Source organism: Puma concolor, chromosome A1 (assembly GCF_028749965.1).
Source record: "Puma concolor isolate L17-30 chromosome A1, mPumCon1.1.hap2, whole genome shotgun sequence".
Classification (NCBI taxonomy): domain Eukaryota; kingdom Metazoa; phylum Chordata; class Mammalia; order Carnivora; family Felidae; genus Puma; species Puma concolor.
Genome location: NC_141667.1, coordinates 122,952,073 through 122,980,036, shown reverse-complemented (window position 1 = coordinate 122,980,036; position 27,964 = coordinate 122,952,073). Strand labels below are relative to the sequence as shown.

Here is a 27,964-nt window from a genome sequence, read left to right as displayed (position 1 = left end):
TTTGCAATAAAAAGGGAATACTGATACATGTTGAATGGATTAACCTCAAAAACATTATGCTTCACAAAAGAAACCAGACCGACAAGATGCCATGCTGTAGGATTCCACTGTTAGGAAGTATCTAGAAAAGGTAGATTGTGGAGATGAAGCAGATCAGTGGTCACATGGGCTGGGGTAAGAACAGGGAGCTTTCGGGGATGACAGAAATGGATGTGGCAGGGAATTGCACAACTTGGTAGACTTAATAAAAATCATTGAATTTAAAATAGATGACTTTTACAGGCACGTAAATTATATCTCAATACAAGTGATAAAAATTTAAACCCTTCTGCCAACTTCCACTTGTACCTCAACTGGTTATATTGACCCAAGATGTTCCATTATGTTTACTTTTCTAACTAAAAAAAAACCATCCAAACCTATTTTTTCATACCTTGCAATGTTTATATCCCCCTTGGTCACAAATCTCCTTATTCTCTTTGGAAGCCGTATCCTTGTTTGGATCCCAGGCATAGCCAGAACATGACAATTCATTGCTCATCTGTTCCTACCTGCCATTTTACACAGGTGCTTCATGTCTATGAATGACTTTATTTTCCCTCTGGTGACGGAAGAGGGTGAGCAGTTGCTGTGACTGCACCTTCCTATGGAACTGCTGTGAGGAGTGAATGTGAAGCCTTGCTCACCAGCCATTGCCAAAATACATAAGTATCAACGCAGACCACCCTCTGACCCCTGGGGGCGCAAACCCATAAAGACATGTTTTATTTGAAAATATCAGATTTAATAGAAAATACCACATTGTAAATAAGCCCATCAATCCACTAGCCTAAGACAGAATGACAGCACGATCACGTATAAAAGCTAAAGACAAAACACCAGGTACCAAACAGCACTCAAGGAGAGGCCTGAGCTGGTCTCTGAAAGATCTTTCCCAGAAATAGAGGAAGCAGCAGCTTCAAACAGGCACAGAGATAGGGAGGGGAAGGCAGCATCCACTCCACGAAGGCTTAAGAGAGTCGAAAGGCAGAGCAATGAACTCATTTTGTGAACACGGGGTGAAGGATAAAGGGGCAAAACTGTTGTGCTTCCTGGTGTTCTGGGAACATGAGAACACGCCACAGGAACCTGAGAGGGCTGAAAGGGCAAGGTATTTTAAGTGAGGAAAGGCTATTATTAGGCGCCTTTAGAAGCATTTGGTATGTTGTCTTGGCACTCAGCTCTCAGGGAAGCAGGAGAACATGTCACTTGTGTTGTGACTAAACTTAGGCCGAAGCGAGCTGCTTGCCCTGGCCCCCATCTCCTTAGCTGGGCACACTGACATGGTGCCCACGGAGACCTTGGAACAGAAACATGGGCTCTGCTGGGAAGAGGGTTTCCGCCTTCCTTCCGTGCTGGAGGGTCCCCGAGGGAAGGGAGTGTGACGTGGCCATGCCCCTTGAGGCTCTGAGTTTATCAGCAAAAGCCTTCTCTTTAGCCCGGGCCACCCAGATTCTCCCCCATGGAATCCTCCGAGTTCACGGAAAGGCCAACTGTGAGAGCAGAGAAAAACAAGAAGGGAAAGAAAGAAATCCTTTTCTTTCTTGCCACGGCACTTGGAACTGAACATAAGGTTGAGAATTTGTTCCTTCATTTGGAGTAGTGATCCTCAAATAGCAGACCTGCTCAAGAGGGGCTTTCAGAGCCTCTCCAGAGAGGTCTGGTCCATATACACAGGTTCCTTTCCCACCACCCCCCCAAATTGAGAATCAGTATACAAATGATAGAAATTCCTGTTGGGAGTGTGCTGTATGTGAGAACAGTGCCAGAGGGAGAACCAAAGCTAAAAACCCTAATTTCTGTAGGGCAGACATCAAAAATTATGGAGTACATTTTTCAGAGACTTTTTTTTCTGATTAAGTTAGAAAACAAGTCATTCTCCCTGTCCCTAAACTCTGACGACTAGGCTCCATGCTGCAGGGCCAAGAACAATTTGTATGCCCGTTGGTCTGGAGTAACCATACTGGGTGAGAGAAATACAACTGTGTCCTCCTAAAGGCAATCACCAGAAATGCCTCGCCTGTCCTGAGGACGTCCTTGATGCTAGGGTGAGCGCAGGCTAATCACCATACGGTTTCTCAGGAGACTGGTTGTTCTCTGTTTCTTTCTCTTTGATGCTGTACAAGGGGTCCACCAACTTGTTATGAACAAGCATTAAGCCTGTGAAAAGTTAAAAACGAAAAGCAGTTAAGGCAGGTAGAAGCCAAGTTCCACCGTTATGAACAGTCATATCCAAGAGCTCTCAAATTTTTCCTCTTCCTGAAAATTATCTTTTTTCTGTGACTCCAAATGACAAAAACCCTAGAGTAGGAAAAGAACTTGTTATTTCCAAAGAATGCTAGAATCCACAGGACTTTTAAATCCAGTCTCTGGGGGTGTTGGCCATTCAAAGGTTAATCTTTTTTTTTTTTTTTTCAAACTCATTTCCCTTTTATTAAAGTCCAAGTTACCATTACATGGTTTGGTACTCAATAAAGGAAAACTTGTTCAAATAAGGTAATACGTTATCATCAGTAATTCCAGGTGACTGTTTATAATCAAGTAGCATTATGAATAAATCCTTGAGAAGCCATCCATGGGGTTTACACTTTGTCAAGGCCCAGTTCCCCTGGAGTGGAGATTCCCAGTTCATTTAAAGTTGGTCTAAGTTCCTGGATGACATAGGGGTAGATTTCCTTATGAGGTCCTGCTTTGTCCTTAACAACCTCTAGGATGCGAACTGCACTAGCAAAATCATTTAACCATCTGTATGCCCGCAAAGCAGCATCAATGATTTTAGGTTCTGGAACCAGAGTATAGCCAACAAGCGTGTTCATCCCTTTACACAATTCCCAGGCGTCAATACCTGGCTTGCTGAAGTATGTCACCCGGTGAGCATCAAACTCCCCATCTGTTTCATGCGACCCCCTGGGAGTACCAGCGAACTGACTGGACAGAGGCGGTGGAGCCGGGACCTGGACCTGGGTACGGGAGGCCCCTGGGGCTGGCATCGGGGGCTGCGGCTGCTGCTACAGGGCAACGGTGGGGAGCGGTACAGAGCGTGACGTGACCGCTATGACGGCACGCAGTCTCAAAGGTTAATCTTTTAACCAAAGAATAAATTCCCAATATGCCTGCTTAGTAGATGAGGGTTTTCACATAAGTTTGTTTAAAGCAGTGTGTCCTTTTTAAAGTGGAAGAGAAAAAGATCCTCCTTCTTAGGTGGCCTACCTAGAGGGGAAGGCCTGCAGAAGACCTTGAAAGATTAAAATACCCTGAGGCTCAATATCATTGCCAAGAGGTCACCACGTTGCCCTTGGACGACAACTTTTCATTTCACTGGGTTTTTTGCCTCCTCAGAACAAAGAGGCTTCCAGAAACAGACCCTTGCAGTCATGGATGGAAGAGCATTGACTGTATTCTGAGATCCTAAGGTTTCATTTTTGTTAAAATCAGAGTTGTCTATGAAAGTGGCCAGAGCAAGAAAACTAGATCCACTCCTCACACCTGGCACACCCTAAACTTGGCCACCAACTCCCAGCCCCAGCTCTCCCCTCACCTTTGAAATACTTGACAGTTTTCACTTTCAGCTCTAGGGTGGCATCCTCATCACACACAAACACCGTGCGGGGATGCTGCTGGAAGGCAGATACGGTCCACATGTGGCTCACCCCCTCCTCGATGGCCTTGTACAGAGCAAATGCCTTGTGAGCACCTGTGATGAGGATCATCACCTGGGGATCAGAAAACAAGCCTGTGATGGAGGAGAATGAGCAGTGGAACCCAGAGTCCAGAAACCTGAATTCTGGCCCAGTCTCCCCAACCAGCTGTAAGAATCATTGTTTTTAATATACCATTTTAAATTGTTAGCCTGCACCACACTGTGCTCCCTGCTGTATGTGCCTGATCACACAAATAACCTAAGGCAGGGGCATCATTATCCCCATGTTCTAGGAGGAGGAAAAGGGCTCCAGGAGATTTAAGTCCCTTGCTCCAGGTCATTTCTGACCCAAAGGCCACCACTTGATGGTGCCTCCTGATACCTTTGATGACGACTATGAATAGACATGCAAGACAGAGGCCCACACCCCTTATCCCAATGGTTGTGACAGTGGGTCCCAAGGGGTCCTAGGCTGGCTGAGTTTTCACAAGCACAGTCTGAATAAGAGGGGTCCCGATCTGCCCCATCTACAAAGGGCCATGGAAGTGATGGTAATAGTTATGCGTGTGGCTCCTAAGGTTGAAGCCCAGAAAGGCTGCCCCTCAATCTGGTCACTTTCAATTCCGGGTATTAGACTGACTAATAGCACTTGGGGTGATGCTTTTTGTTCAAATAAAACAAAGGCACAGCCTCCCCTCAACAGTTCAAATATCAAGAACAGAAGTGCTGGAAAGTGTAAAGAACTCTGCTCTCTAGATTTCCTTTCATTATAATTCCACTGTACCATGGACTTGTGAACAGGATTTACTGTTCCTCTCTCATAAGAAATGAAAACAGAGGCACAGAGAAAATGTGACTCTTCATTCAGGACCCCAGAACTCCTGATTTCCAGACCCAGGTCCTTTCCCAGATCATAATACCATCACATGACAGGGAGGGCCCTCAAACCCTTGCAGGTTTATAAGCTGCAAGGCCAAAAATAGCAGGGTGACCTCCTAGGTACTGAGTCAAGGTTACCCAAGAGAAAGTGGGTGATATCACTCATTTCACAAAAGTTCACTCGAAACAGGGAGCCCTTGGGGCGCCTGGGTGGCGCAGTCGGTTGGGCGTCCGACTTCAGCCAGGTCACGATCTCGCGGTCCGTGAGTTCGAGCCCCGCGTCGGGCTCTGGGCTGATGGCTCAGAGCCTGGAGCCTGTTTCAGATTCTGTGTCTCCCTCTCTCTCTGCCCCTCCCCCGTTCACGCTCTGTCTCTCTCTGTCCCAAAAATAAATAAACGTTGAAAAAAAAAAAATTAAAAAAAAAAAAAGAAACAGGGAGCCCTTTTCACTGATGTAGATGTTTGTTAGGCAAAGAAACTTGAAGCTAAAATGTGTAGCTGCTTCCCACTGAATATACCCCTGAAAGGAAGAGAAAATGTTTTTAAAATTCTAATGAAAGACAGTAAAGAAATTGGAACCACCAAAAATTCAAATGATACTCCACTTTCTAGGGAAAAACACACTGAACCGAGTTCAAATCACACTTCCCCACATTTATGAATCCCCGAACACAGGCCTAGAACCACAACTATCCTGGGGTGGCAGGGGGAGCTCTCTTCGAACAGTGACCTCCACCAACTGCAGGGAACCAGCAGTCCCTCTCAGTACCCGGGCAGGTGCAAATTCATATTCTGACATCAGTAGGGCCAGGCTCCTTTCTGCCTGGGAGAAGCTAGGCAGGCAGAGGCGGGGGAGCCTGCAGCCTTTCGTAAGTAGGCAGTGCTGAAAAGGGTTCCCTCACACTGAGAACAATGGTTGCCTCCAAAGAGGAAGGGGGAGCAGTGATGGGATCAGTTAGGATTTTAGCCTTATTTGTAAGGTCTTCATTTTTAATAACTGTACCCAGGTGGTACCCTGTATAGTTAACAACAAAAAGGCCAGTTCACCACCCCACCCCCCAGGAAGGCCTGTGGACCCCTTGCGCCCTTACCTCTCTAGCATCCATGAGAGTGCCCACACCCACCGTCAGGGCCATGGTGGGCACCTTGGTGAGGTCACCATCGAAGAACCTAGCATTGGCCAGGATGGTGTCCATGGCCAGAGTCTTCACACGGGTCCTGGACACCAGACTGGAGCCCGGCTCATTGAAGGCGATGTGTCCATCGGGGCCGATGCCTGCCCAGGAGAAACAATGAGGACAGGCCTGTCAGTCCCAGGGATCCAAGATTTCAAGAATGGACAATCTATTTTTCCCCACCTGGGGTCTGAAAAAATCCTTGAAAGCATATCTCTTTTCCCATTCACCCTGGGCAGGTACACCTTAAGCATAAGATCTTCCCCTCTCCCTACCTCCTGGCATTTCTGTTTGAGGCTCACACAGACATCGTGGCCTCACTACCACCCTCAGAAAGCTAAGTAAGCAGCACTCCAAATAGCTTCTGCTTCGCAAGATCACTGATGGGTAACTTCTCTCTCTCCTTCCCAGTAGTCAGGGGTCCTGTTGCTGAGATAGAGTTACAGCAAATAAAAAATGGCCTGGTCAGGGGTTGCAAAGTTTATAAAATCTCAGAACATGAGTGCTGAGAACATGAGCCTCTTCCTCCCTGCCTTGAAGTAAAGAAGAGTTAAATCTACAAGAGTAAAAGTCCCAACTTATCACCCCCACGGGTGAATCCGGAGGTGGCGACAGACGGTAATGGCAGAGGGCAGCCCAGGGTAGGAACAAACCTCAAATTGAGAAGGGGCCACCCTAGATTCTTCCTTTCTTTCCACTGTTGTGGCTGACCCCGGGGAAGTCATCAAACTTCTCTGCTTCTAAGCTACAGTGGTGCGGGGGCCAAGTTGCAATCTTCTGGAACTACACAGAGTCTTTGCTCTGAACTGTTTAGGTAAGTCCCATGGACTGATCCATACAAAACCTTAAGACTAGGGAATAGAATCTGAGAGTCCAAATCCAGACGTCTCACTTTACCAACAAGGCACTGAAGTGCGGATCACACAGTCACTGAGCAGCACAGCTAAGGTGAGGGCTCCTACTCCAGGGTCTTCCCTGACTCAGGGTGATAAATAATCGCTACTGTTTCAGTGCAGTGAGGAAGCTGCAGTGGGACAGGCATGGGTCTCGTCCCATTCCCACATGTCCTCACCACCCTGGACCTGCCCTGGACACGTGCTGCAGAGTGTCAAGCTCACCTCCAACAAACAGCTCGATCCCTCCCGCGGCTTTGATCTTCTCTTCAAAGGCGTCACACTCGGCCTGCAGGTCAGGTGCATTCCCGTCCAGGATGTGGGTGTTTTCTGGGCAGATGTCAATGTGCTTGAAGAAGTTGTTCCACATGAAGGAATGGTAGCTCTCCGGGTGGTCTCGAGGAAGGCCTGTGGGGCCATGGCTACACTAAGTCATTCCCAGGCTGGGCCACAGCTCTCGTTCCAAAGAGGATGCCAGGATACCCCCAGACCTTCACAGACTCCTTCAGGGAAATGCTCATCAGGGAGCCCTGGGCACCGCCCCTCTGGCCCTGAGACACTTAGGATAGTCTGAGCTGGTCTCCCTGTGTCCACCCTCCACCACTGCTGTGACGACAGGACTGGGCCAAGGTAGCTACATACCAGGAACCTGAGAAATCCCCTCATCTGGATCTCCTTTTCACAAAAGAGTAATTGTAGGCTGGAGGCCAGGGCCACTCTGGGCTTTTGGAGGTGGCCTAGCAACCTGGGAGTGGGGCTTGGCCCATTTGGGAAAGGAAGTAAGCATGCCCCTTCCCCCGTGCCTCCCACCTCACCATTCACCCACAGTTATACCCCGCTCAGCCTGAACCCCAACTTCAATGCCAGGTGCTTGGACAGAATTATCTCAGGGCTTCAAAAAATGTTTTTTAGCCAAGAAAAAGAATGTTCAAGGTGGATGTTTAATGTCAGCCTTAAAAAGGAACGAGATTCTGACACTACAACATGGATGACCCTTCAGGACATTTTGTTGAGTGAAATAAGCCAGTCACAAAAAAGACATTTACTCTATGATTCCACTTATATAAGATATCTGGAGTAGTGAGACTCACAGAAACAGTAAAATGGTGGTTGCTAGGGGTTGGGTAAGTGGGAAATGGGTAGTTGGTGTTTAATGGGTAGAGTTTGAGTTTTGCAAGATGAAAAGAGTTCTGGGGGATGGCTGCACAACAGTGTGACAAAACGCTGCTGAACTGTGCATATAAAAATGGCTAAGATGGTGAATTTTGTGGATTTTACCACAAGTGAAAAAAAAGATGTTTAAAAAGAAGCCAAATGAAATGATGACCTGGCGGGGGGTGGGGGTGGGGCGGGTACAGAAGACCAAGGTGTAGCTTTTCAGCTTTGGAAGGGACACCAGTGTCCATTCCTCTCCCAGTGTACCTCGCAGGAAGGGGAGCTGGAGGATGAACACTGGAGAGAAAGACAGGACACGGACACTGAGGGACACACCCCAGCCACGATCCCATTTGTAATTACTGGCTCCAGAAAGAAATGGCATGGAGTTGGGGAAGAGGCAGACAAGAAGGAGATACTCATTTAATATGTATTTAAAATGCTTGCTCTGGGGGTGCCTTGGTGTCTCAGTTGGTTAAGCGTCCGACTTCAGCTCAGGTCACGATCCTGCGGTTCATGAGTTCGAGCCCCACATCGGACTCTGTGCTGACAGCTCAGAGCCTGGAGCCTGCCTTGGATTCTGTGTCTCCTTCTCTGCCCCTCCCCTGCTCACGTGCTCCCTCTGTCTCTCTCTCAAAAATAACATAAAAAAAAAAAAAAATGCTTGCTCCGTACAAGAGGCTTCCATATCTGTTTGATCACTTACTGCTTACAAGCTAGGAGGTCAGCTTTTATAGCTGAGTACACCAAGGCCCGGAAGAGACAGGTATTGCTAATTAAGCTTATCCCTAAACATCACCGGCTCCCTGGGACTTCCCTATTCTTCTCCTGGGCTGAGCCTGAAAGGGGAGGAGTACAATTCTCCTGGAATCAGGAAAGACCTTGAAAGAGACAGACTCACCCACATACTCATCCATGTTGAAAGTCTTCACATATTTGAAGGACAGGTCTCCATTCTTATAATACTCAATCAGCTTCTTGTAGCAGCCAATTGGGGTGCTCCCTGTAAGAGAGGCCACAGCCATGAATTCCCTTTAGCTCCCAGCTCCTCAAGATGCCCAGCTGGGCTGCTCAGCAAGGAGAACCTATCAGATCTGAGAGAACATGTCAGATATGGAGTCCTATCCCAATGCTCCAATCCTAACTGCTCTGAATGCCTACTTCCCCACTAGACTGTAAGCTCAAGGAGGGCAGGGCCGTGTCTGTCCCGTTCACTGCTGAATCCCAGTGCTCAGGACACGGCTGACTGAAATGACCATGATGAGTAACCTGAGTGAACATCACCTTACTTACTGACACGATATTCCCTGAGCAACTAGCATGTGAGGCAGGGGGCCACGTGATGAGAACACAGGAGCAGGAGACACAGCAGCCGCTTTGGAAGAGCTCACCCTGTAGGACTGGGAACATGAAACAGTAGTGTCAGCTATGATCAGGGTAAGTCTGTAGGTTCACAGAAGACTTCCCTGAGGAGCAGCAAACTCCTGCGAGTTGAGGGTCATTAAAAAGTCAATGTCATAAAGCACGTGAAAAAGGCAGGACTTCCATAGATTAAAAAAGTAAATATTCATGAAGTCTGGATACAGGCTTATTGGGGGGAAAACTATAAAACATAAATGTGGATGATGTGGAAAGAAATGTTACTATAGTCTGTATATCAGATGATATTACGGAAGGATTTTTAATAGGGATAATAATAGCATTGTAGTTATGTAAGAGAATGTCCTTATTCTGAGGAGATACATGCCAAAAGATTTAAAGGTAAAGTGTCAGGAGGTTGGGAACTTACTTTCAAGTGGCTCATAAAAAAGTGTGTGTGTGTGTGTGTGTGTGTGTGTGTAGAGAGAGAGAGAGAACATGAGACAGAAGAGAAGAAGGAAACTGTGGCAAATTTTAACAACTGGTGAGCCCAAGAAAATGGTACTACACTATTCTTTAAGCTTTTGTGAATATTTGAAATTCTTAAAAATAAGATGATGAAAAGAAAAATGACCCACCCAAATCAGATCACTCTTTTCACAAACTACTAATGGCTTCACATGTCACTGAGTAATAATCCTAACAAAATATGTACATAATTTGGCCCCTGGTTACCTCTCTCACCCTTACTGATCCTGCTCCTTGCAATGCCACCTCAGGGCTTTTGCACATACTGTTCCCTTTGCCAGCAGTGCTCTCCCTTCAGATATTTGCATAACTCTCACTTCTTCTGGCCTTTACTCAAACATCACTTTCTCAGATGGACCTTCCCCACCACCATATCTGATATTGCAAACCCCCACCCCTGTCTAGATACACCCTAACCCCTTTCACTGTTTCATTTTTCTCATTCACTCATCACCATCTAACATACTTTATTTGTCGGCTTATTATCTGTCTCTCTTACTACACTTAAAGATTTAGGAAGGAAGGAATTTGTTTCTTTTGTTTGTTGTGGTATCACCAGTGCCTAGAACAGTTTGGCATACAGCCGGCATTCAATAAATAACCTGTTGAATGAAAGTTCCCTCCCTGCCCCCATAATCAATCTGTCCCTGTGACATGGCCTCAGCCATGCCTGAGCCACACAGCTTCTCTATCCTTCCCCTGAGCTTCATCATGTGCATTTTCCAAATTTCTAGCTTTCCCATCAATTCTGTGAGCTCCCCAATATCTAACCAATAAATTCCTTTTCTGCTTGAGTTAGCTAGAGTTGGTTTATTTGGTTTCCACCAATTAAAGATGTTTTCACCTTTTAGATGTTTCACCTAAAAGAAGGGATGTTCCAAGGAACCCTTATATGGACATGCCATGCTGGTTCAAGCTGGACAGGAAGGAGCCAGGTCTTGGAAGGCCCTGAATGCCACACTGAGGAGCCGGGATCTGATTATGCAGGTGATGGGGAATTAGGGAGGGATTTCAGCAGCATAGACTCTGACCTAGAATAGCTCTAGTTACCAAACAGGATGTTAGTGCAGCCCCCACAGGGACTGAGACATTGGTGGTTTTCCAGGTACGTGTAGATACTGCTCCCACAAACCTCTAGTGCACAGGTCAGCAAACTTCACACTACAGGCCCAAACTAGCCTGCTCCCTCTTTTTGTGCAGCTCATCAGTGAAGAATGGCTTATAAATATCAAAAGAATATTACTTTGTGACATATGAGAATTATATAAATTCAAACTTCAATGTCCATAGATAAAGCTTTATTGGTGGACGGCCATGCACATTCATCTATGTACTGTCTGCAGCTGCTTTTGAGCTACAAGGACAGTGAAATAGTTGCAACAGAGGCTATATGGCCAGTGAAGTGTAAAATATTGACTAAGTGACCATTTACAGAAAAGGTGTGAAGGTCCCTGCTCTAGTGGATGGGACAATGAGGGGCAGATCCACCCAAACTTAGAAAGAAAGAATCAGGACATTTGCCTTAAGGAGCTGAGGTCAAAATATCCTCCCATAAAGGCAACATTCTGATTTTTTCCATAGGAAACTGGGACGTTTATGGAGGTTCCTCAAAAAATTAAAAATAGAACTACCCTACGACCCAGCAGTTGCACTACTAGGTATTTATCCAAAGGATACAGTTAAACTGTGTTGAAGGGGCACATGTACCCCAAGGTTTACAGCAGCACTATCAACAATAGCCATAGTATGGAAAGAGCCCAAATGTCCATCAATGTGTGTATATATGTGTGTGTGTGTGTGTATACACACACACACAATGGAGTATTATTCGGCAATCAAAAAGAATGAAATCTTGCCATCTGCAACAACATGAATGGAACTAGACTATATTATGCTAAGTGAAATTAGAGAAGAACAAACATATGACTTCACTCATATGTGGAATTTCAGCTACAAAACAGATGAACATAAGGTAAGGGAAGCAAAAATAATATAAAAATAGGGATGGGGACAAAACATCAGAGACTCTTAAATGTAGAGAACTGAGGGTTGCTGGAGGGGTTGTGGGCAGGGGGATGGGTTAAATGGGCAAAGGGCATTAAGGAGGACACTTGTTGGGATGACCACTGGGTGTTTATACGTAGGGGATGAATCACTGGATTCTATTCCTGAAATCATTATTGCACTATATGCTAACTAACTTGGATGTACATTAAAAATGAATGAATGAATGAATGAATGAATGAAGAAACTGGGACTGTTTTTCACTTAGGTCCTGTGTTTAATTAATTATAGAAAATGCTTTGAGTGGACTATCTTCTCAATTCTCCCAAGGATAATGCTCAGCTAGTAGCACTTTAGATGCACAAAAATTCATTCATTACATAAAATGTATGCCTGAAGACATTACGACTCAGTTCTGTTAAGGACTTCTGGTGGGAAGACTTAGAATGGAGTCTAAAAATCAGGTTATTCCTGCCTAACCAGGATCCCTTCTATACCAGAACTCTTTAGGAGAAGGCAGCAACTAAACCAGACCATAAAGGAAACTGTCCTCTGTTTTGCATGTCCAGGAAACAAGGTTGTTCACTCATAGCACCAGCACCTCAGAGCCCTCCTTCAAAGTCTCTTGGCTTAATGAGCCCATGAACCTGGTCCCTTAAAAACCCCAGATGCTCACTCTCTCCCCCTGCCTCCAGTCCATGGCACCTTCTCTATCCCACAACGCACCAGTGGGAAGTCCCAGGGTGAAGTACTGGTCTGGCCCTGGGTTAAACTGGATGATGCGATTCCTGATGTACTTGGCTGCCCACTCGCTGGCCTGAGAATAATGGTCCAGGATGATGAGCTTCATCTTGTCCTGTAGGGGACAGGTGACAAAAGGAATCAGTGGTAAGGGACAGGAATAAAGGGAGGGATGCAGGTGGCTGGGGAGAGGGGAGAAGCCCTTCTCACCCAGCAACACCCTCTGCCTAGGCTGATGAGCCAGGAAGAGGAAAAGATCCCAACTTTCAGCTCACAGAGGAATAGGCTGGGCCAAGTGCCTCCACCACCCACCAGGAGGCGCTGCTGTGAGACAGACCTGGGTTCTAATCTCCGTTCCTCCATTTACCAGCAGCAGAACCTTAGTCAAAGGACTCAAGATCTTCGAGACTGTTTCCTCAGGCATGAAAATGGGGACAGTACCTCCCTGACAAATTTCACGATGGTGAATATTAAATAAGGATGCATGTAAACCATACTGTTTAATATGTTGGCAATTACTTTGTAGCTCGACCCAGCCCTCTTTCCCGACCCCTCTTCCCCCATCCGCTGGATATTTTGTACCTACGGCCTCTTCCTCAATAAACAGAGGTGTAGTAGTATACTGGGACGCTAGAGCAGGTGAGATCCACGGGTTTTGCCTGTAGAGGTGTGTTCTCTTATCAGTGCTGGAGTGGGTGCTCCCACCGGCCTGGCTTGCTTTGTGGACTCTCAGTTTCCCCCACAGCGTATGGGGGAAAATGTAACCGCTCCGCAAGGAGGGCGTCTGCTACCCTCTCACTGCGGTCAGTTAGAGTGAGAGGCGGAAGTGTCTGGATCAGCCATCCAAAGGATACGGGTGTGCCTTTCCGACCCCGATGGCGATCCCATCGCCCCTCCGGCCCTGCATGGGGAAGGGATCCCAGCAGCTCGCTGGCTCACGGTCCCCGGGGGACCAGAGGCAGGGACAACGCTCGGGCCCCGCCCGCGCCCACCCGCGAGGAGGGTCCCCGCCAGCCCGGTACCCACTTACTCCGACACCTCCCGCGGCGGCTGCAGCAACTGTGCTGGCGGCCCCGCCCCGCGCGGGTCACGTGGCACCGGGTCACGCGGAGCAGCTCTCAGCCGGAGGGGCTGACTCGTCCGGGTGATTGCGGGGCCCTGGCTCCCGGTGGACTGTGCCCTGACCGGGGCCAGCCACCCTTTCATCTCCGCTCCAGGGACGCGCAGGGCTAGGAACAGCCGTGGGAGGCGAGGCTTGGAGACTGGGTTCGTGCAGGAGTCCGGGGACTTGGGGGCCTCAGGTGACTCCCAGGAATGCAGTGCTTGGCCTGGGTTTGGGGCCTGAGTTTTAGTGCTGGGGAAGGGTGGGGGCAGGAAGAGCAGAATCGCTTCCTTCGAGTCTCCTAGAGTTGGGCCTAGCTCTGCCTTCAGGTTAACTTTTAGATGTCATGGTTTTACCTAGATATTACAACCTCTTTGCTTTAAATATAATTGGATTTTTCTTGCTTTATTTTTAAAGCTTAATCTTTACAGCAATCTATACTAAAGAAAAGGGAAGGTCCCTGGTCTTCCCAGGTCTCCACGTCAAGGTAACATTGCTAACAAAAATGACATGGAAACAGGGAGGGGGACAAAACATAAGAGACCCTTAAATACAGAGAACAAACCGAGGGTTGCTGGAGGGGTTGTTGGGGTGCGGATGGGCTAAATGGCTAAAGGGCATTAAGGAATCCACTCCTGAAACCATTGTTGCACTATATGCTAACTAACTTGGATGTAAAAAAAAAAAAAAAAAAAAGATAACATTGCTAACAGTTTAGACTACATTTCCAAATTGTTTTTCCTTGAATGTGCTTCTATTTTACAGAAATGGGAACACACCACACAATGAGCTAGGTGGCCACATTCTGCAGTTCCTGTCATTGGGCTCACGGCTCCCCGTGGGCCCACCTGCAGCTCCAGGCCAGCTTGATAGAGGTGGTGTTAGTCTGGTGAGGCCCTGATGAGAAGGAGTGGTGGAGCTAATTTGCAGGGGGAAAAAATGCAGTCAGAAATCTTATTTCCACACGAGGACCGTAGATGTTTCACAACCCCAGTCTCCAAACGCATCAGATAAATGGGGGAGGGGGGGTGCTCATCAGCAGCTGCCTTCAGGTCTGTCCAGGAAGAATGACTTCATGTGACTTTAAGCGGGCCTGTCCCTTCCACCCCAACCCCCATTACCTTTTTGTAGGGAACCAGTTCCAGGTCCATGTCAAGGCTGGCAGCTCTGGAATCAGAGAGCTTAGGGACAGATCAGAAAGATCTGGTAGTCAATTCCCAGTTCTTGAGTGAGTGACTCAAAGGACTCAACCTCTCCAGCTCTGAATTTTCTCTTCTGGAACAAGGGGTTTGAGTGGGATTAGTAACATTGACCTTATGTATTTGTTGGAAGTATTCGATGATACAGTAGTATAGCTTGGCTTTCATGGCCAGCCATCATTACCCCTTATTTCCTCCCACCTTCCTTACAGCCCACTCTCCACCCTCCAAATGTTCTCTACCCTAACCTCCTGCCCCTTCATGTTCCTCCCACTGCATGCCTGGGGTTCATCTTACCCACACCCTGGCTTCCGTCCTCTTGTAGAACCAAAATGGGCTAATTAAAAGAATTGTGGATTCACCCATAGAGTGGAACATTCTGCAGCTCTCCTGTGACAGATGTTTTTCTACTCTTTGATTGCCCCTGTTCCGAGTAAACATCTGGCCCCCAGGCCCAGAAAATCCTGCTGGGTCCCCAGGGTTCATACGAGTTTTGTGAAGCTGGCCCTGCCCTTTGGCCTAAGATCTAATCAATTAGAGAGCTCTAGGCAGACAGGGAAGATACTAACCCAAGGGCGGCTCACAGGCTCCCTCCTCCTTTGTGGCTTCCCACTGTGGCCGCTGAAAAGTTAACTACTCTCCCAGCTCCTCAGCCAGGATGTGGCCCGGTAACCTAGTTCGGGACAATGAAGTAAAAAGATGGCTCTGGGAAGTTACTTTACTTTCAGAGAAAAGTGACATGCTTGCCAAACAGTCTCTGTTCCTTGCCTTTTCTTCTTTCCGTGAAGGCAGATGTGATGCCTGGAGCTGGAAAAGCCATGTTATAACCATGAGGCAATAAGTGTAAGGATAGAGTGAGGGCTAGAAAGAACTTCTTAATATTTGACCAATGCTGGGACTCCTGCTTCTGAACTTCTCCTAAGTAAATAACAAATATCCTTATGGTTTAAACTTTAAGTCACTGTTAGAGTTTTCTGTGACTTGAAATTGAAGACATGACTCATTGTTACAGCAGATGACTCAGGTCTTCCTTGGGGTTTATGCTGGTATTTTGAGGATATACATTTGGGGGAGCTGTAAAATCCAGGAAAGCTTAGAACTGCCAATGAGAAAAGTAGAACCATCTAAAACAGATACCGAACCCTGATGACATCATTTGAGCCATGTCTGAAGCCAGATATATTGTTAAGTTCAATAACCGGGTGAATGGATGAGTGAAAACATAGGTAATTTTTTTTTTTTTTTTTTTTTTTTTTTTACCATGAGACTAGTTAGAGGAAATTCTGGAAGGATACTTATCTATTGCTGCACAATAGATTATCCCAAAACTCAATGACTGAAAACAGTAAGTTCAGTAAGGGCTACAAAGAAATGTGCTGTCAAGCCATGAAAAGACCTGAAAGGAAACTCAAGTGTGTTATCACTGAGAGAAGCCAGTCTGAATAGGCTATGTCTACTGTAATATTCCAAACGTGTAACATTGTGAAAAAGGCAAAACTAGAGAGATGGTAAAAAAAAAAAAAAAATCAGTGGTTGCCAGCAGTTAGGGAGGAGGAAGGAATGAATAAGTGGAACACAGAGAACTCTTAGGGCAGTGAAACCATTCTGTAAGATGCTATAATGGTAGATACAGGTCTCTATACATGTGTCTAAATCTATGGAATGTGCAAGAATGAGCCCCTATGAAAACTATAGGCTTTGGCGGATTACAATGAATAAGTGTAAGTTCATCGGTTCCAACAAACGTACCACTCTGGCGGGAGATGGTGATAACCAGGGAGGATGTGCATGTGTAGGCACAGGAGGTATATGGGCATTCTCTGTACCTTCTCTCTCTTTTTTTTTTAACATTTATTTATTTTTGAGAGAGAGTGTGTGTGTGAGTGGGAGAGCTTCAGAGTGAGAGAAGGGCAGAGGATCTGAGGCAGGCTCTGCGCTGACAGCATAGAGCCCAGTGTGGGGCTGGAACCCACAAACCGTGAGACCGTGACCTGAGTCAAAATAGGAAGCTTAACTGACGGAGCCCCCTGGGTGCCCCGTACCTTCCTTTCAATTTTGCTGTGAACCTAAAACTTCTCTGAAGAATCCTTTTAAAAACATGTATTTTTAATCATCTCTCATGATTTCTAATGTGCTAGACATTCACACGGTACAGTGGAGCCTCAAATGTAAGACTCACAGGCTGGAGCTGGAATCATGAGGTTCATTTACTCACAGGCCTGGTGGTTGATGCTGGCTGTCAGCTGGCACACTCACATAGGGCCTCTCCCTGTGGCCTGGGCTTCCTCACAACATGGTGGCTGGGTTCCAAGGGCAACCATATCCAACAGACGTGAATGGCTTGTCATGGAATGGACTTCAGAGCCACACTCTCTGGCTATGAATCTCAGCTCTACCATTTACTGATTGGGTAACTTCTGGTAAGTCACTTAATTTCTCTGTGCCCTGATTGCTTCATCCATAAAATATGAAAAATATCTTCCTTATAGTATATGCTATTATAACCAAGAATAATTACCTTGGGGAGGAACAAATGATCTTAATAGATGTAAGACACTTAGAACAGTGCCTGGCACAGTTAGCCATCGCTAAGGGATCATTTTGAGATGGGTCTCAAAAGAGAATTAGGATTTGGTCATTGAAGAAGAGGGAGAAGGCATTATAGACAGGGATTATCAAAGGCACAGAGGCACAGAGGCTGCGGGTAAGGTGTTCACCAATTCAAGAAGTAAAAACACAGGACACAGTTAAATTTGAATTATTTCTAATGCCTATTTGCATATACTTTGAGATAAAAAAAGTTACAAGAGACATACTTATTCTAAAAACAGAGTTGTTTATCTGAAATAAATTCTAAGTATCTAAATTACACACCTGTTTATTTCATTATATTTCCCTGGTTATTTGGTTCTCCTTAATAGTTCCTCGTTTTGCAGAATTTGCTTATAAAATTCCCTGAAGTTACAGTCTTTGTTCCATTTACATGTTAACATGATTTCTGCAGTGATCACATTCTTTTTTTTTTTTTTTTAAGTTTATTTATTTTGAGAGAGAGCGAGAGCAGGGGAGAGGCAGAGAGAGAGGGAGAGAGAATCTCAGGCAGGCCGTACACTGTCAGCACGGAGCCTGATGCGGGGCTCGAACTCACAAATTGGGAGATCATGACCTGAGCTGAAATCAAGAGTTGGACGCTTAACCGACTGAGCTCCCCAGGAACCCCACATTCAACTTATTCTGTTCCTGACCAGTGAACATTTGTTAATGAGAAATCGTGCTCAGCATTAGCATTATGAGCCAACATATGGAACATCTACTTGCAAAAAGTTACCAACCCTGAGCGTTGCGCTTCAAATGTGATTGGCTGAAGCACATGATACCATCTTTCACAGCATAACCTGCTTTTCCAACTCTGCAGGATTCCACTGCATCTCTTGATCAATAATTTTGTAAAATGTCCACCAGCAAAAAGGAGCATGGTCTTCAATTTTTGTTCATTTTTTCTTCTGTGTTACCCATGTTGATTCTACTTGTTCCCATGCTAAAAGAGTGTTGAGTAACATCCAAGTAAAATAGTCAAATTTTGTAATGGATGAAACCCATTTCAAAAGATAATCATGGCAGGTGCTGAAATAGTTATCTACTGGACTGAAATTTATTTTCTGGTTCATACATAATATCCTTTTTAACAAGAGTTTTGATAATAAAAGGGACAAGTTTTTCATCAATTCTCGTTTAACACATTCAACAAGTTCCTTAATAATGGAGCACCTCCATTACACTGTTAGCTGTTCTTTCAATTTGCACAATCCTACTGCCAAATTGATACTGAAGACTATGAACAAGAAATAAGTAGGGGCACCTGAGTTGGCTCAGTCAGTTGAGCGACTGACATCAGCTCGGGTCATGATCTCTCGGGGTTCATTGGTTTGAGTCCCGGGTCGGACCGTGTGCTGACAGTTCAGAGCCTGGAGCCTGCTTTGGATTCTTTGTCTCCCTCTCTCTCTGCTTCTCCCCTCCTCTCTCTCTCTCTCTCTCTCAAAAAAGAAAAACATTAAAAAATGTAAAAAAAAAAAAAAGAAAGAAAGAAAGAAAAAAAAAAAAGAAAGAAAAAGAAGTAAACTTCATTCAATGCATTATTTAAAAAGCCAACAGGGGGCGCCTGGGTGGCTCAGTCGGTTAAGCGTCCGACTCCACCTCAGGTCATGATCTTGTCGTCCGTGAGTTCGAGCCTCGCGTCAGGCTCTGTGCTGACCCCTCAGAGCCTGGAGCCTGTTTCAGATTCTGTGTCTCCCTCTCTCTCTGACTCTCCCCTGTTCATGCTCTGTCTCTCTCTGTCTCAAAAATAAATAAACGTTAAAATAAAAAAATTAAAAAAAAAAAGCCAACAGGAATTTTGAACCAACAACTGGCTTCTTAGAGAGTATTTCTTAGAGAAGAAAACCCTTTTCTTTAGAATTCAAGTATCATCTCAGTCCTTCACATAAATGGAGGATTTTCTCAACTGTGTGTTAACGAGAATTAATGGTTTTTGAATGTAAGAGAAATGAAGAATACTGAATGCCAATAAAATCAAAATCCTTAAATTGCTCACTTAGAATAGTATCAATGCTGAAGAGAGCAATTTCATGACAGTTACTCCAATCTCAGTAAAAAAGACATGAGTGGTGACTGGGTGGCTCAGTCGATTAAGCATCCGACTTGGGCTCAGGTCCTGATCTCCTGGTTCCCGAGTTCGAGCCCCATGTTGGGCTCTGTGCTGACAGCTCAGAGCCTGGAGCCTACTTCAGATTCTGTCTCCCTCTCTCTCTGCCCCTCCCCTGCTCATGCTCTGTCTCTCAAAAAGAAATAAACATTAAATTTTTTTTTAAAAAGACATCAGGTACTGTTGAGTAGCATTATGCAGAATATCAGCAGGATAACTAACCATAGAATTATTTATGTTGTGCTTCAACCTTGAACAAGCAGGATTTATACCCTTATACAAACATTCACCAAAAGTATGTTCATATTATCTCCAACAAAAGCAGTAAAAAAATTTTCAACATTTCTTTTTTTATATACACAATAAAACTGTACATATTTCATGTATGTGATTTGATGAGTTCGGACATATGCATACCTCTGTGAACCATCACCACAGGCAAGGTAATACACATCTCCATCACCTCCAGAAGTTTCCTGGGCCCTTTGGGTGTGTGTGTGTCTGTGTGTGTGTGTGTGTGTGTGTGTGTGTGTGTGTGGTGAACTGTGTATGATGAACTCAGTAAAAGAGTTTCTGCATAAATTTGCAGAAACTTTCTGAGGTCTTATCTGGAAGAGATTCTACTCAGAATAGCCCTATTAGCAAGCTTTTTGTAACCAGAAAAGTATTTCACGAAAGAAAAGTTGTTTCTGCCTTGAGATTACTTGCACTGTGGCTATGCCATAAGGTGAGACATTTAGATCTCTCATTTCAACAATACTAAATACAGCTTTCACAATTTTATTATAGAAGTGGATGCTACTATTTGAAAATTTTCTTACAATTTTAGAATCAGAAAACACTTTCAGCAGTAGTATCTTTGAATGGTTATTTGAGCTTGAAGACTGATGATGATATACAGTGTGGAAGTCCATTACATTTCTGCTGCAAGTATTTTATCATTTTAACCTGAATCTCTCTTTTTAAAAAATCTGTTTATCACTCCCCTTAACACTAGTTGAGGAAATCATACATCTCTTATACGTAGCTGTTACCATATGCTGGTTTATATGTGGCTTTCCACCATTTTTAAAATATGAAATGACCAACTGCACACTGTGGAAACCTTAAAAGGAATTTTTCCTTGCTCTCTAAATGACTATGCTCAGAAAGTTCACAAAATTTATGGTTGCTTTTGTTTGTGGGGGGTTCAAATATACACAAATAAAAAATAGACAATAGAAACAAGTCCAAGAGTCAAAGAGATTGAATGTGAAGAGCTCACAGGTGCAACAATGCACCTGCACTCCGAAGTCTGATCTCACAACCAATCATAAACAGGGGTCCAGATGTTAAAAGGGCTGCATACTTGCAAACTAATATTAAATTGAACTTTATGTCTGACGCACAAAGATGAACTTCATGTTTGCTTGAAAGTGAGACGTGTGCTTTTACGGCCAAGTCTCCCGAACAAAGCTAGAGCTGATTTTCTGTAAGGGTGGGGGGAGTGTGACAAGGAGCTGGTGGACTTTCAGAAGAGTAATTATTTAGGAATTTAAGGACCCTCAGCTGTGTTCGTCTATCGCTAGGGCAAGGCTGCCTTTGACTTGCTGACTTTGAAGCCCAGACTGTGGAATGAGGGACTTGCTGATTGGCTGTTGTCTAGGAGCACAGGGCTGTCACTGATTGGCTGGCTTTCAGAGGCATGGGGCTCTCCTTCCTCGAATCTCTCACTTTCAGAAGCCTGGTTACTGGGGTGAGTATCGCTGATTGGCTGATTTTCAGAACGAAAATCGCTATTTTTTAATAATGGTGGATAGTGTTCACCGCTTGGGACTTTAGCCAAAGAACAGTATTTTCCTTTCCTGAATGTGAAAATAAGTACCTTTAATTTGCAGCCTTCCCTTTTATACTTACCTCAGTTAAACCTGCGGAGACCATAAGGGGTTGTCCAGATCTATATTGGTAGAGTTATGCTTTTCAGTTAGTGTGGCCATTTAATTGATTTAAATACCAATTATGGTGGAGGAAAAATAACTCTGAAACTTTTTAGTAACTTAATTTTAAAAAGCTGAGTACATGGCACACCTGGGTGGCTCAGTTGGTGGAGCATCCTCCTCTTGATTTCAGCTCAAATCAGCGTGGAAACTGCTTAAGATTTTTTTGTCTCCCTCTGCCCCTCTCCCCTCTTTCTCTCTAAAATAAAAAAAAAAATGGGGGCCCCTGGGTGACTCAGTCGGTTAAGCGTTCCACTCTTAATTTCAGTTCAGGTCATGATCTCCTGGTTAGTGAGATGGAACCCTGTGTCGGCTCTGTACTGACAATGCGGAACCTGCTTGGGATTCTCTCTCCCTCTCTCTCTGCCCCTTCCCTGCTCATGCTCTTTCTTTCTCTCTCAAAATAAATAAAAACATTTAAAAAATAAAATGATAATAAATTAGTTTTAAAAATAGGTTAATAAAAAAGCTGAATACGTTCAGGGCTTCCTGAAAGTTAATAGATAGTTAATAGAGAGTGCAGGACAAAGTACAGAACATGTCCTGTATAAACTGGCAACTCTGGGGAAAGTTCAAGAGTAACAGAAGAATCCCCACCCCCAACCCCCAACAGAAGGAACTGTAATTCTCATTTCCTCCTAAAAGGTCATTCATTATAGCCCTGCTTCTTTTTTTTTTTTTTTAATTTTTTTTTTCAACGTTTATTTATTTTTGGGACAGAGAGAGACAGAGCATGAACGGGTGAGGGGCAGAGAGAGAGGGAGACACAGAATCGGAAACAGGCTCCAGGCTCTGAGCCATCAGCCCAGAGCCCGACGCGGGGCTCGAACTCACGGACCGCGAGATCGTGACCTGGCTGAAGTCGGACGCCCAACCGACTGCGCCACCCAGGCGCCCCTTTATAGCCCTGCTTCTTAAAGGAGCATATTGGAAACAACGTAAGTGCCCATTGTGGGGAAACTGGTTGGATAAAGTTTTGCACATCTATACAATGGCGTATAATGCAGCAGTTAAAAAGGAGGAGTTCTGTGAACTGCTATAAAGACTACCCCCATAGTTAAGTTAAAAAAAAAAAAAAAAAAAAGGACGGGGCACCTGGCTGACCTAGTCAGTTAAGTGTCTTACTTTGGCTTAGGTCATGATCTTGCTGTTTGTGGGTTTGAGCCCCACATTAGACTCTCTGCTGTCAGTGCAGAGCCCACTTTAGATCCTCTGTCCCCATCTCTCTTCCCCTCTCCCTCCTCAAAAAATAAATATTAAAAAAAATAGGGGTGGCTGCGTGGCTCAGTTGGTTGAGTGTCTGACTCTTGATTTTGGCTCACGTCATGATCTCGTGTGGTTTGTGAGTTCAAGCCCCACATCGGGCTCTACACTGTCGGCTCAGAGCCTGCCTGGGATTCTCTCTCTCTTCCTCTCTCTCTGCCCCTCCCCTGCACGCTCTCTCTCTCTCTCTCTCTCAAAATAAATAAATAAAACAATTTTTTTAAATAAATAAAAGAGCAGGATGCAGAACTCCAGGTATGGTATCATTTGCACTGAAGTATGCATGGGGGTCATGGAGGTAGAAATAAATACATGTTCCTATAGACTATCTCTGGAATGATATTCTAGAACAGTTGTGGTGATCTCCTTGGGGGGAGGAGAACTGAAAAGCTGGGGACCTGAAGCAAAAGGAGCAGGAAGTCTTCCTTTTCATACTGCTTGATTTTTAAATTTTTTTAAATCTATTTTACCTTGAGAGAGAGAGAGAGAGAGTGCGTGTGTGCATGAGTTGGGGAGAGAGGGAGAGAGAGAGAGAGAGAGAGAGAGGGAATCAAGCAGGCTGCACGCTCAGTGCGTAGCCTGATGTGGGGCTCAATCCCGTGACCCTGGGATCATGACCCAAGAGTGAGAGTCAGATGCTCAACCGACTGAGCCACCCAGATGCCCCTTGTTTGATTTTTTTTATCCTTTGTAAGTGCATTACCTATGCTAAATGCTTCTGATTATTTTTATTTTTTTTTAAGTTTATTTATTTTGAGAGAGAGAGTGTATGTGCACACAAGCAGGGGAGGGCCAGAGAGAGAGAGGGAAAGAGAGAATCCCAAGCAGGTGCTGCGCTGTCAGTGCAGAGCCCCATGCAGGGCTCAATCTCACCAACTTCAAGATCATGACCTGAGCCAAAATCGAGACTCTGATGCTTGACGGACTGAGCCACCCAGGTGTCCCACTTGTAATTATTTTTAAAACAGTGGTTTCAAAAATCAAGCGTGTGACCTGGGCATAGACAAAAGGCACAGGTTTGATACGTTTGAGGGTGTGGACAGGATGTTTCCTGAGCCTGGTGACCCTTCCGCTCTAGGGTGGACTTCCGAGGCTGGTGGACCAGCTGTGTGGGATGTTTCCCACGTCTCCAAGTCTCTTCCACATCACAGAGCACAGGAAGCAGCCTGGGGCTGGAAGGAGAGCAATGTCATCACACATAGCATATGACCAAGAAACAGAGCTCACAGTAAATGCACTAAATTTCACAGGCAGCCAAAGGAAACAGGAACCATTCTCATTATTCTGTGTAGAGTTCACTTCCTGGGAGCTCTCTGTTGCTGATGGAGATAAACAAACAAACAAACAAACAAACAAACAAACAAACAAAGAAGGGTACTCCATAGCCTCCTTGGAATTTCATAGCTGAAAGTCTTCTCCCTGGAGAGTCAGTCTGCCTTGAGAAGAATAGCTTCTTTCCTGGCAAAACCAGTTTTCTACAGCACAGAATGTGTTAGAGTATGATAAGCACTGGAAAACAGAGAGTTTGGGAGCAGAACCCACTGTAGCAGATAACCACTGTCATCCTAGGAGCTGATGTTCACTGAGAAGGTATTGTGTTATGTGGACTGTGCTAGGTGCTTTGCGTGCATTATCATGTCAGTCCTTAGAACAACTCTATGGGGTAGGCACAGTTATTCCAATTCTACTAACGAGAAAACTGGTACACAGAGGTTTAGAATTTCACCCGAGGTCATGTAAATGGGTGATCTGGGGCTTGAACCCAGCTGTCGGCAGTCTTAGCCATTCAATCATACTTCCTCCAAAAGAGGGCTTATCCAACACAGCCTAAAAACCAGTTAAAAAGCACCAAGCATTCATTGAGCACCTACTGTGTGCCTGGGACCGGGAGAGGTACCATGGGAGACATTTGATGTTTGAGTGTTAGTGTGACTCTTGGAAAGTGATTTTCTTTTATTGAGGTGAAATTCACATGACATGAAACTAACCATCTCAAAATGAACAATTCAGTGGCATTTAGTACAATCACAGTGTTGTATAGCCATCACCTCTATTTAGTTTCAAAACATCTTCCTTACCCCAAAAAGGACCCACCTCCTTATTAAGCTGTTTCCCTCCATTCTTCCCTCTTCTCAGCCCCTCTAGCCACCAAATCTGTGTTCTGTTTCTGTGGATTTACCTATTTTGGATATTTCATATAAATTGAATCATAAAATATATGACCTGTGTCTGGCTTCTTTCACTTAGTATATTGTTATCAGGGTTTATCCACATTGTAATAGGTATCAGTACTCCATGCTTTTTTTTTTATTAGATTCCATAATATCATATACCACACTTTGTTTATCCACCCATTGATGGGCATTTGAGCTATTTCCACATTTTGACTATTATAAATGTTACAGGACAGAGAACCAGTTCCAAACTTAGGTTCACCTGCTCACCGCTTGAAAATCAAGAGAGGAATGATGGAAGGAAAGGAAACGTTGGTTTATTCAGGAAGCTGGCAACTTGGGAAGATGGTAGACTAATGTCTCAAAGACCATCTTCCCTGATCAGGGGAAGCCGTAGGGTTTAAAGGAGAAATCATGGGAAAAGGGTGGGGGGGGGAGGCTATACCCAAGAGAAGCAGGTGCCCAGGTGGTTACTCTTATGTGGACATGACCCTTCACAGACTTGCTGGATCAGTGGCAGCTGTTTTCGAAGGCTTATCTTATGGAAAAGTTTGGTTCTTCGTGCCCCAAAACCAGTGGTCTGCAAATGTCAAGGAAAGTAAATTGTTTCTGCTGTGCATCAAGGGACAGGCTAGCAAGCAAGGAATGCATAAGCTTGAAGCAAGCTAACTGTTAGGACGGGCTGGAGTGCAGTAAATTTTAAAAAATAAAAAACCACTCAAACCACTGCTGTGAACATGTGTGTGCACGTACTTGAATAGCTGTTCTCAGTTCTTTGGGGTTTACACCTAGGAGTGGAGTTGCTGGGTCACATGGTAAGTCTATGTTTACCTTTTTTGAGGAACCCCCAAATTGCAATGTGCTATTTTGACATTGGAGTCTTTTCTTGGTACCTTGGCTCTCTCCTATCCAAGCAAAGGAGAGAGCTCCTTTCCAGGGCAAACAAGAGAAAGACAGTGTGTGTGTGAAGACACAGGCTGGTGTAGTTTTGAACCTCTGTTCTACCACTTGTTGATACTAGGTGTGTGGGCTAGTTGTAAGCCTCTTTGAGACTGTCTCCTTCTGTGTAGAAATGGAGATGATCCCATCGTCCATCCATCCAGCCATCCCTTCACTGCGTCTGCTGAGGCTGTTGTGGGCCAGGTGCTGGGGTCAGAGAAAGCCTTCATCAAATCTATGGAAGGAAAATGGGGTGGAGTGGGGAGGACCCAGGAGTGGATTTTTGTAAGCTTATTTATTTTGAGAGAAAGAGAGAGAGAGTAAGCAGGGCAGGGACAGACAGAGAGGGAGACAGAGAATCCCCAAGAATCTGTGCTGAGAGCACAGAGCCTGATACAGAGCTCAAACCCACAAACTGTGAGATCATGACCTGAGCCTAAATCAAGAGTCGGACGCTTGACCGACTCAGCCACCCAGGTGCCCCAAGAATTTTTTTTTTAATTTTATTTTTTAAAATTTACATCCAAATTAGTTAGCATATAGTGCAACAATGATTTCAGGAGTAGAAGAATATTTATTTTTTAAAGATTTTATTTTTAAATAATCTCTATACCCAACATGGGCTTGAACCTACAACCCGGAGGTCAAGAGTCACATGCTCTACCAACTGAGCCAGCCAGGAGCCCCAAAAGCAAGAATCTTTTTGTCATGAGCATAATGACTCCCTTTAATCACAAGTAGTCAGTGAGTATGTCCAAGTAGGACTGCGGCCCATTCCTCTCTATCCCCAGCAGCAAACACAGGGCCTACAGAAAGAGATATGTCATTTAGGGTTCTGGAGTGGAAAGCAGCAGAAACTGAGTGGCTTGGTTTAACAGATATTCCTGGAAAAAAGATTACAATAGCTCCCAGAATCGCAAAAGTAACTAAGCACTCAGCTCTCCAGGAGGCCGGGAAGACACCAGGCTGTTATAGGCATGTTAGCACCAGCAGCCATGGATCTGCACCCCCCTGGGGCTCTGCTCCCATGCTCCGACCTCGTCTCCACCTGAGGGCACCCTGCCCGGCTCCCGGAGCATCCTGCCGCAGCTCAGGGCCTGAGTGCCACTACAGGTGCTGCCTGTCACTGTAGGTTGGTCTTTGCATGACTCCCGGGGGTTTCTTCATGTTATGGTCATCAGAGGTTTGAATTCTCATTATGACAATTTTCTAGCAAATACCAGTAACATGTCTTGAGGAAAAGTGTCTCTGTCTGAAGTCACTCCTGGGGCTGCAAGAGCAAAACTGGGTCTGGGACTGACAGTGAAAATCAGCTTGCACTGCCCAAGAATGAAGCCAGGAGGACAGAGAAGATAAAGCCAGCTGGAAAGCCAACAGGAAATACTTTCTCCCAAAGTCACATAGAAACTATGAAATGTCATAAGGACCTCTCTTTGGGTGACCGATGCTTTCTGATCTGTGACAAAGGCCTTCTTTGCCATTCTCATCTATTACGGAGGACAACCAACTACTCAGCCACCCTCATGACACAACAGCTTTCACTCCCCAGTTAACTCTGCTTTTCTCAATCCTGAGTCCTGAAGAGTAACACGAGCAGTCCTGTGGAAGGCCCCACCTCACCACATCAAGGCAAGAAATATGATTGCATCACTGCAGGCTCCTTCCTGGTGGCCTCTGGCTGATGAGGCTTAACGGGACTGTCAGGGTCTGGAATAGAGGACTGTGATTGGCAGCCCCGCCAGGACCGTGGGATGGAGGGATGAAGTTCGTCCAAAACAAGGTGGAATGCTGTTATTAGGGAACAGTGAAAGGACTGGGCTTCCAGACCCAAGACATCCAAACTCCAAGAGTCTATGCTAACAATCATGCTAATTGTTATTATTGCGGTCGTGTTCTTAGCAAATGTCTTATAAAATTATAGATGATAATAATAATGCTTAACGGTGATTGGGCATTTGCTATGTGCCAGGCATTGCTTGTTTATTTAATTCTTGAAGCAACCTATTTTATAAGGTCTTCTGCCAGTTCTGGGCCATGCCATCTGTGAAGGGAGAGTCATCCAGCATAAAGACTAGAGGTTGCCAGCTTCCAGCTCCGGGTGCCACCTCAGTGACTACTCTGGCCTAGCAGTGTTCCCTGGATCTCTCTAGATCTTTGTTGGAGATGTATGAAGTTAGAAGTGGGTACTGGCCCAAC

At 45.2% G+C, this 27,964-nt stretch overlaps 1 protein-coding gene, 2 long non-coding RNA genes and 1 pseudogene across 6 annotated transcripts; 2 read left to right on the top strand and 2 right to left on the bottom strand.

Annotated features, from left to right (window-relative positions):
- Positions 1-92: 92 nt before the first annotated feature.
- GNPDA1 (glucosamine-6-phosphate deaminase 1) lies at positions 93-13,572 on the bottom strand. Of its 3 annotated transcripts, none has more exons than XM_025923586.2 (7): positions 13,444-13,572; positions 12,399-12,528; positions 8,683-8,784; positions 6,852-7,034; positions 5,650-5,834; positions 3,578-3,752; positions 93-2,199 (listed from the first exon to the last, which is right to left on the bottom strand). In XM_025923586.2, the coding sequence occupies exons 2-7, from the start codon at positions 12,520-12,522 to the stop codon at positions 2,099-2,101; spliced, it is 870 nt and encodes a 289-aa protein (XP_025779371.1). In that variant the 5' UTR covers positions 12,523-12,528; positions 13,444-13,572; the 3' UTR covers positions 93-2,098. The 3 variants fall into 3 exon arrangements, with proteins under 3 accessions (XP_025779371.1, XP_086557776.1, XP_086557784.1); XM_086701650.1 differs by lacking the exon at positions 13,444-13,572 and adding an exon at positions 12,996-13,356; XM_086701658.1 differs by lacking the exon at positions 13,444-13,572 and adding an exon at positions 13,000-13,356.
- On the bottom strand, positions 2,426-3,415 carry LOC147584400 (cytochrome c oxidase subunit 5A, mitochondrial pseudogene; annotated as a pseudogene).
- LOC147584399 (uncharacterized) lies at positions 12,522-19,094 on the top strand. Of its 2 annotated transcripts, XR_015249365.1 has the most exons (3): positions 12,522-14,404; positions 16,932-17,134; positions 18,914-19,094. It is a non-coding gene; the product is annotated as an uncharacterized LOC147584399 (long non-coding RNA). The 2 variants fall into 2 exon arrangements; XR_015249360.1 differs by lacking the exon at positions 18,914-19,094 and having other exon boundaries at positions 16,932-17,583.
- Positions 19,095-20,944: 1,850 nt separating this feature from the next.
- Positions 20,945-27,702, top strand: LOC147584398 (uncharacterized). The gene is made up of 2 exons (XR_015249368.1): positions 20,945-22,037; positions 22,284-27,702. It is a non-coding gene; the product is annotated as an uncharacterized LOC147584398 (long non-coding RNA).
- Positions 27,703-27,964: the final 262 nt, after the last annotated feature.